At 37.4% G+C, this 9,943-nt stretch overlaps 1 protein-coding gene across 1 annotated transcript; it reads left to right on the top strand.

Annotated features, from left to right (window-relative positions):
- The first annotated feature begins 526 nt into the window (after positions 1-526).
- LOC104108738 (probable 2-oxoglutarate-dependent dioxygenase AOP1) lies at positions 527-3,011 on the top strand. The gene is made up of 3 exons (XM_009617848.4): positions 527-1,047; positions 1,421-1,742; positions 2,468-3,011. Exons 1-3 carry the CDS (start codon positions 671-673, stop codon positions 2,714-2,716), a joined length of 948 nt encoding a protein of 315 aa, XP_009616143.1. The 5' UTR covers positions 527-670; the 3' UTR covers positions 2,717-3,011.
- The last annotated feature ends 6,932 nt before the right edge of the window (positions 3,012-9,943 follow it).

Here is a 9,943-nt window from a genome sequence, read left to right as displayed (position 1 = left end):
CAATCAAAACAAACATTATTTTGTGATAACAATACAATATGATACAACGGTTAACAACCATCCAAACATGCTGTTAAGGAATATTTATATCTATTATATTCAAAGAATTATAGCTTACTTTATTTTTCAGAATACAATTCTATACTTCCCTTAGACAATTATCGGTGAGTAGCTTCTATACTACCTAATAATGTAAAAAGAAATCACATTTTTGAAAACAAAGAAAAGAAAGAAAATATGAGCTCCTTTCTCTTACTTGAACCATCCACTATTGGCTTCTCCAGTCTCTTAGCTTGCATAATAATAGAAGAAAATAATATCAACACTGTCTGCTTCCAAGTGACATCTACCACTGTAAAATTATCCTTAATTGAATCTGAAAATTTTAAAAATCTCCACATAATTTCCCTCTTAACCCTTTTTTATTAAAATAAATAATAAATAAATCATGCGCCGTACTTATGTTCCCGAAGATAAAAAGAATTATTCCATGTCATTAGCCTCCAAGAACAGCACTTGCATGCTCTGGCAAACCAATATTATTATCCCATCTCTATAATACCAATATATATCATTATATAAGAGAGGTGGAAAATTAAGGTTGTTTCTCACAATATAGTGTCACAACAATTTCAAGAAATTAAAGAGACAAACTATAGTATTAAAATCCATGGATTCTCTAACTGTTTCCCACAAACTTCCCATAATTGATTTCACAAAGGAGAACTTGGAACCAGGCACAAATTCATGGTCCAAGGTATGTAAAGAAGCTGTTTGTGCACTTGAAGAGTATGGTTGTTTTGTAGCATTGTCTGATAAAATTTCATTGAAGATACATAATGAAGTTTTTGGAGCACTAGAGAAGGTATTTGATCTTCCCATTCAGACAAAAATCCAGAATAAATCTACCAAACCTTTGTATGGTTATGTTGGCCAAATCCCATTTATTCCTCTCTATGAGAGCATGGGCATTGATAATGCTAATACACTTGAAGGAATCCAAAATTTCACCAATTTCATGTGGTCTAGTGGAAACAATGCTTTCAGGTAATATCTTTTTCTGTTAAATTTCTATACACTGATAATCGTAAAAGAAGTAACGCTATTAAGATATTTAAAAGATAAATTAATACAAGTAACAGTCTAAAATAAGTGAGACTTGTAACCTGAAAAATAAGGTGAGTAACTTGCTATAATAGTTACAGTACTATGCGTAATTAAGTATTTTGCATTGTTAGTATATATATAAGTTTCACTCCAAATTTGTCGTCTCTAGCTAACTAGTTTTGATTGAGACATTGTTGGTTGATTAATTGTAGTTCAAAATTTTCCTTAAAAAAAATTAAGAAAATGACTTTACAATTCAAAAGATACTCATACTTATTTCTTTATTAATTTATTTTTTGGTTAATGTTGTTAGTCAAGCTTTGCTAGCATACTCGAAAGCAGCAGCAGAACTGGAAGAAATGGTGGTGAGAATGGTATTTGAGAGCTATGGTGTAGAGAAGAACTATGAATCTCACATCAAATCAGTGAATTATCTTGCTAGGGTTATGAAATATAAAGAAGCCCAATTAGAAGAACCAAAACTGGGATTTGTTGCTCATACAGACAAGAGCTTCATGTCTACCATTCATCAGAATCAAGTTAATGGTTTGGAGATCAAAGGGAAAGATGGTCAGTGGTTTGGAGTTGAGCTTTCCCCTTCCTCCATCGTGGTCATGGCTGGCGATGCAATCATGGTACGCTACAATTTAACATATTATAGCAGATTGCTCGTCTTATTTTTTTAAGTTACTGATTTTACTTATAATGCTTTGGTACATATAGTTACCTCTTAAGTTGTAAAATTAAAATTCTTTTACATTCTCAGTATATAATATTTAAACTCAATGAATAAATTCGCATGTATTGATAATTTAATGTTGACTCTAGGAGCTAGTTAATTAAATTAAAACAACTACAATTGGTGCATGCACCAGGTGCAATAAACTTTTTCCCCTTATATGATCTCCAAGTATTGCTTCATCCCTTTCTTTCTTTCTTTATTTTTCCTACAAACTTGTTAGTTTTGACAGAAAAATTAACCCAAATTGCCCATCCAACCACTTATACTAAAAATAGTTGACAGTTAGAGGCGGAGCTAGGATTTGAAATTTATGACTACTAAAATTATACGAAACCCATAAATCGTTAAGTTGCTGGGTTGTCAATTAATTATTTACATATTTAATGAATTTTCTTATACAAATACAACGTTCAAAGTAAAAGTGACTGGGCTCGACCGAACTCACACCTAATAGACTAGCTCCGCCTCTGCAGACAGATGTATATTATATATGTAATTCATATTAATATGTGTATAACTATGTATAATTTATGTATACCCGGTTCGGAAAAGTAAATAATGAATCCAGTCAGGTATTATGTAAAGATTTTTGATATATTTTATATTTGCTTGGATTAGGCATGGAGCAATAACAGGATAAAATCTCCGCATCATAGAGTGATGATGGAAGGGAAGGGAGAAAGATATTCCATTGCCCAATTTTCTTTCATGGAAGATACAGTAATGGTTGAAACACCAAAAGAGTTTGTTGATGAAGAGCACCCCTTAAAGTTCAAACCATTCAACCATCTTGATTATCTTCATTTCTTTAGCAAAGAGGAAAACAGAAGGCTTGAATGTGCTCTCAAAACCTACTGTGGTGTTTGACATGTTATTCTTTTTTTTTTTTTTTGAGCCGAGTGTCTATTGAAAACAACTTTGATTTACCTTCTCAAGATAGGAGTATGGTCTGCATACATACTACCCTCTCCAGATCATGACTCCACTTGTAGGATTATACTAAATTTATTGTTGTTGGTGGTGGTGTTTGACATGTTCTCAGAATTACTTATAGTAGTACTATTTTCCAGGGAAATAGCGAAAAAAACGTTTCTAGTGGTGTATGAGTACGTTCGGCATGCAGATAAGAAAATAAATAATTAAACGTGTCACAGTTCATAAATCCAGTGTATAACTAGTTTGGTTGTGTACATTTTATCTTATCGACTTCTTTTTAATTCCCATACTTAAAAGTGCGAGCTCGAGTGCTTATTAACCTATGTCATTCTGTATATATTCCTACGGGCTACGTCTATGTACTTTTTGGGAAAAAAGAAGAAGAAGAAATCTTCATTGAGGGATTAATTGAGAATTTATTTTCCGTCGCTTTTCTTTTCGGACGTTTTCTCCTCTCTGTCTAAGGTGGAGCGTTACAATATTATATAGCATAAAAGAATATTTATAGAATGAAATCTTAGTTAAGCATAATAATAGCTTAATTGTTTTACGTTCGAGATTAATTGTTGACAGTTTGTCCGTAAAATAAGTATTGGAAAAAGTATCATAACTCAATTACTCTTTCTGTCACTTTTTTTGACACTTTTATTTGTCAAATGTCAAATTTTAGCAATTTTATAGGAAACGCATATAACTAAGATGCATTTTCCCGCATTAAAATGACGAATTTGTGATCAAAGTTCACCCCATTTTATTTTAGGAAGCGAAAAATGTCAAATATTTTTGGACAGAAACCAACGAAACCACCAGAGATATATGATATGAAGACTTTAGAAATCGGGAAACAGTAACATCTCCTTTTTGTTAGTATATATTCTGCTGTAACCTAATTGAACACTCATTCATACACAATTTAACTTTCTATAGGATTAGGCGAATGCTATGCTACCTGGCCACTGCGCAACGTCTGACATTAATTTGGTGGGCAAGAAGTTCGAATTTACGTTATTTTAGCGATTTTCAATGTGTAAGTGAATTTCAAGCGACGAAGAAGATAAAATTGTGTTCCATACTTATTTTCGGTAGAGTTCTTAGGCCAGAGTCCACATTATATTTGTCGGCCTTGCTAAGAAACTATTATTTGCTTATGAGCGCTATCATATATAGAAATCTTTTGTACGTTGTATACTTCTTTATTTTTGGTTGTTCAGAATTCGAATTTCGTCTGTGCAAAACGATATTAGGTTTTGGCCTTTAGAGACTTAATTTTCTTGCGCAACAATAATAGCATACACAGTGTAACCCTGCACGTGGGGTCTATAAAGAGTCAGGGCCGAATGTAGTGTATACTCGATTTCGACGGGTTTAGTTAAACCCATAACTTTCGATTCAGAATAAATATTTATGTGTAAAAATTCATTAAAATTATAAAAATAGTAGATATGAACTTATAATTTTAAAAATATAATGGGTTCAATGTTAAATTTTTTAAAAGTTGAACCCATAGGGTTTAAATCCTGCATCTGCCTCCGTGAAGAATAGTATGTACGCATACCTTATCTCTACCTTACGCATGTTATAAAATTGTATCTAGCATTAAAGAAAGAGATATGGTCTAAAACAATTTTTTGCGGTACCACAGCTCTCCCATTCTAACATGCATTTTACCACCGTTTTAAAAAAAGGGGCTAAGATGATATGATTCAGAACAACAATTCTTTAAAGTTTTTCAAAAAGTAGGAAAACTTTTCCCCTTAAGAGTTTTCAAAGAAAAACCTGCTTAAAACATTGATTAATATGACCTTTTAGACTATCAAAAGCAGTTATTAGACACAGTTTGAAAGTCTAATTGTATGTTCTAATGTCTAGATCAATTGGATCACCCCTTTAACGTTTGGTTATGGAGATTCTGGTCCTTACAACTGATTTCGCAAGGTTGGCTAGACAAATACACCAATAATTCACAATTTATGAATTTAATATTACATCAATATTGATGGGTCCAAGCTCTGATTTTGTTTTAAAGTACAAAGATTCTTAGGTCATAAACATTGTATTCTTCGTAACATTTGTAACACAGGCCATAATTTAAAACCAATTTTAAAAACTTTTAATTGTACATTTGATGTCTAGATCAAGTATATCAAAGTCGTTTGACGTTTCACGAAAGGAATTGTGGTCCAAAAATAATTTGAGCTTTTAATGGGTCCAAAAATATTTTTAATTGAAAAAAAAAAGCTGTCACAGCGGCCCATTCTCTACGCATTATTGGTATAGCCATACTATATAAAATTAGCAATCAAACATTTTATCTAATAACAAATGGTTAATGATAAGATCTTCTTAATAATCGGTTTTGGACTTTGTAGTTTGCACTGAATATTGATGTTTCTAGATATCAAATCGATTCACAACTAATATTCAAGTGAGTAATTTGTGTACGGGTAAAATCGGGGTAGAGTTTTTCCCGATTCCCCGATGTGAACACTGGGGGAAGCATGGCCCGACGTGATTATAATCGAGGCCCAAGAACCCCTCGTATCGAAATTCGGAGGATCGAACGATGTATCCGAGATCGAGCACGGTGGGATAGCGAACCCACACCAAGTATAGCTTCCGGACCTCGGAAAACATGGAGAGCAATAATGCATTACGAGTAGGGGGCCATAATATTCGACCTCAACCGGAAATTACGGCGCGAATCCCGTCCAATATCAACCAGGGATCGAGATTTACCGAAAAAAGAAGATTTTTACCTTATTTAGACTTGAACTAGGATTGAAATTCCCTTACTATATAAAGAGGAATATTTTCTTTATTCTCACATATTGTGACACGCAAATCAAAGCAATAAAAGTTTATTTTGTCTTCCAGCTATTGTTCAAAGCATTATTCATTTGTTCTTTTCTTTACTCGTGACCGAGCCTGTACCGAAGGTCCAATCGAGGATGAATTCCACTAGTCAATCTAAGATCAAGCTTGGTTATTACATTGAGTTTGGTTTGATCATATTTTTTAGCCTTTAACTCATTTATCTGTTGTTCTTAATCGTTCATATTGAATTAAATCACATATCCTTTAAACCGCATACAAATTTAATTGTTACTCATTTTTGGGGTAAAAGGTTTGGCGTCCACCGTGGGGCTAAGGATAATAGCGGTGATTTGATACGAATCTCTATAACACACTCTATTTTACGTTTGTTCTTTGAAATTTTGATTCTAGGTTAGCTTAAGGATGTCAAACTCTCAGTCTGCTCACTTGAACATGGACGCTGAGTCAGGCCATCACGGCAAAAACAATAACGTGATGCCTAGTAATGATGTGCCTCATGTCGATCCCAATAGTGTCCCAGCCGCCGACCCGGTCGACTCTAACTCGCAGGTGGCCATCAACATCAATTTACCAACTGACCCCATAAATATTTTTCGTGGGTGACCCCGGTTAACGGCTCGAGAGGCGCCCGAAGGTGAAGGTGATAGGGTGATCCTACGGTTGATTTTTAAAATATTGCAGGCTCAACAAGCGGCGATAGAACAGTTGCAGAACCAAAGCCATGCCCCTAACAGGGTCGAACTCGAACATTCCCGGGAAAATACTCGAAGGGACGAATCAGTTGCCATGGAACCGGGTGAGTTCAGATCCCAGGAGTGCCTCCGATATTGAAGGGACCGGAATCCAAAAAGTTTTTTTAGAAGTCTTTCCCACCGAGCGCATCACCGAAGCCAATCCGGAAGAGGTTTCAAATGCCCCACATTCCTAAGTATAACGGGACCACTGATCCAAATGAGCATGTAACCTTCTATACATGCGTGATCAAAGGGAATGACTTAGAAGACGACAAAATCGAGTCGGTGTTTCTGAAAAGGTTTTTGGGAACTTTGTCCAAGGGTGCAATGATATGGTATCACAACTTACCTACGAATTCTATCGACTCGTTTGTTATGCTTGTAGATGCTTTCATGAAGGCCCATGTCGAAGCCATCAAGGTCGAGACCAGAAAGTCAGACATTTTCAAGGTCAAACAAAGGGTTAAAGAGATGCTCATGGAGTTCATGTCGAGGTTCCCTTAAGAAGGTTGTCATGTCATCTATCGTTGGAACGAGTCACCCAGTTCACACAAAAACTACATTTGGAAAGAACCATGACGTTAAGAAAACCAAAGGCTTATTATCTACTAAATCATAAAAAGAAGCTACTTAAATAAACAAGAACAAATATGGAAAAATAAAGAAGCTAATAAGAAATAACTACTAAAGACAGATAAATATACATAAGAAGAGAGAGAGAATATATATAAATGCAAATAAGAAATGAAAGAGTTTCATCAAATTATTACAGACCAAATGTATCCAAAGTGTACCAATGTACCAAATAAACTCCACCCCCAGAATAAAAGTAAGCATTGTCCCCAATGCTTAGCAAAATAAGAGTAGAAGAAGAGAGGGTGAAGAAAAACTCCCTAAGGATCCTTTGACATCTCAGTTTCCACAGCAATATCATCTCGGATCAGCCAACTGTATCTCATCACCATCAAATCCAGACATGCCTGAGTTGTCGAACATAGCACGCACTTCTTCAGCAGTGTCGGCAGTAAGGTCTGGCTCCTCAAACTGGCCAACCGGTGCTACCGGTGCAGATGATGCTGAAGGATCCGGGGCAGACTGGTACGGGTCAAGCAGTATATCAAAAGGCAGGTCTCCAGTTGTGGCAAGTCTAGTCACCTGCTGTCGGAGCTTGTCCACTAATTTCTTGCTCGCTTGGGACTTCCTCATCTTCTTTACTTTGTTACCCAGCTCTTCAATAACTGACGAGTGTTGTACCAAGGTGTCCATGATAGTCTTCTGGTTCTCTATAATCTTCTTCAGCGGCTCATCAATGTCAAAGTGAGTCTATGGTGCCTGAGTATTGGACTGCGCTGCATTAGTACAAGACAAGTCATACAGCTTTGCATTAGTTGTGTGCATCTATTTGTTGAGACTCTCCAATATCTGAGAGACTTGCAATACGGATAGTGGAGTTGTATGCATGGGCACTGGCTTTAGAGTTACCCTAGGAGCTGTGGTAGGAGCTGCAATGGGGGCTGCAGTGGGAGCTGCGGATGATGGCTGAGGAATAGCTGTGACACTGGATGAAGGCTCAGCAGATATGGATGGAAGATCAGTTGTATCAGAAACTACCACTGCTGGCTCATCAGATTGGCCTGTGGTGGTGGAAGGCTGGAGTTTCTTCTTTGGGTTGCTCGCATCCATCAGTGAATACCAGTCGAATGGCTTCTTCGGCTTCACCTTCGTGTCAATATCTCTCGGCTCTACCTTTGCATCAGTGAGGGACTCTGTGATAGTGTTTGGATACGGGTAGGCCAAGCTATCTTGTCGTGCAATCACTAAAATGTTGGCCGACATCACATCACCCACACTAATTGGGTACCCGACCATGATGGAAGCCACAAGCACTACCCGAGGAATAGGAAGATGAGTCTCATTCTAACTTGGGTCCAATCTGTTGTAAACAAAGGTTTGCCACCCCTTCGCTTCAAAACTTAAAGTGCTCCTATGAATGGGAACCCTAACGGTGATCCATGGTGGTGCCTTGGTGGTGCTAGAATCTCAGCCAACCAAGGTCGTACTACCTCCTTTAGTGCACACTTCTCCAGATACTCATTTGGCTCAACATCCTCGAAGCCCAAGTACGCATTTAGCGTATGCTGATCAAACCTCACCTTGAGGTTGCGTAATTTGGTCACCTTCGTCCCTTTCTTGATATGAGCAACATTGGCATAAAATTCTCGGATGAGGTATTCTTTGGCATCCTCCACTCTCTCGGTGAACCACATCCACCCTTTTCATGCCTTGAACTGTCTCAATATTTGGGGGTTTATATGTCTCTAACCCTTTCAATAAGAACTGGCGCTCAAAAGTTAATGACCTCACTGGCCACCACATATGAAAGCTAGTGAAGACGGCTAAGCTGACAAATAGATCCTCCCAAACCTCCTTCTTCTTTGATCTCTCAAGACCTATAGCTGTAGCATCTCCCCCTCTACCATCATCGGGGTTGCATGTATAACATGTGCTTCAGGAACTAGTGTAGATGATGGCTGAGAAGCCTGGCTAGCACTCTCCGACCCCTCAGAGGTTCTGTGAGATGAAGACGACTCATTCCTGAGCTGGTATCTCGCATACGGCCTCAACTGTGTGGTTGTCTGCTCCTCTTGAACATAGGCTAAGTTGCCCTCTATCACCTCCCTAGACAGGACATAGGAGCTAGACTCAGAGAGGTCTACACCTCTCCCTCTACCGGCTGTAGACTTCTTCCTAATTGTTTTAGGCTGGTCAAGGGTCAAGGTACCTCTACCTCGATCCCGAGAAGATTCACCTCTACCCTTTGAAGTGCTGCCTCGGCCTCTTGATAGAACCTTTGTCTGTATCAATGCAGAGAAAATTGTTAGTTGTAATTCATTGTTCAATACATACATGACTTATATAGGTAAGGGAGAAACACTTGGACACAGTGGGGTTATGAAGTTAGTACATGTTTGTAGGATAAGGGATCTACGGTCCGCACATTTTTTATGTGTGGCTGTATAAGGGAAGTGCGGTCCGCACATTTGAGCTTTCGACCACACTTCTGAGTCCCAGAATTGTTTCTTCTATAATGACATAGAATGGGATGTTCTGCGGCCGCAAGAGGAAATCTGCGGTCCGCACATTTTAACTTGCGGCCGCATATTCCTTCCTCACTTGAGTTTCCAAAAATCCGAATCTGTAGAATGCATAAATCAAGTGCGGCCGCATAATTCAAAAAATTACGAGCAGACAACTTTTCTTAACTTACAGTTTTTTCAATTTTGTGTACAAATAGGTATGGCAACATTGTAAAAACATGAAATTAACTAACCCAATATCATTAGAGCATGTATCAAGTTTATCCAGTTCAGATCTACCCCACATGGATACACAATTGAACTCTAATAACAGATGTCCTAAAAAGAACTAAAATCTACAAATTAAACTAACACAAAAATAATTAACATGAAATTGAAGCATACCAGATATAGTGGGTGTAATGAGTGAATGATCAAGGTAGTGGTGTGCGAGGGCAGTTAGCGATCTCCAAGAAAATTAACAGAGCAACAGTGTTTTGTTCAAAGAGGGA

The sequence above is a fragment of the Nicotiana tomentosiformis genome, chromosome 6, assembly GCF_000390325.3.
Source record: "Nicotiana tomentosiformis chromosome 6, ASM39032v3, whole genome shotgun sequence".
Taxonomy (NCBI): Eukaryota; Viridiplantae; Streptophyta; class Magnoliopsida; order Solanales; family Solanaceae; genus Nicotiana; species Nicotiana tomentosiformis.
Note: the sequence above shows the minus strand (reverse complement) of the source record. Positions and strands in the feature narration are given on the sequence as shown.

Coding starts and splice junctions, on each gene's coding strand:
- LOC104108738 (XM_009617848.4), top strand. CDS start 671: ATGGATTCTCTAACTGTTTCCCACAAACTTCCCATAATTGATTTCACA. Junction 1,048..1,420: donor AGTGGAAACAATGCTTTCAG/GTAATATCTTTT, acceptor TAATGTTGTTAG/TCAAGCTTTGCTAGCATACT. Junction 1,743..2,467: donor TGGCTGGCGATGCAATCATG/GTACGCTACAAT, acceptor TGCTTGGATTAG/GCATGGAGCAATAACAGGAT.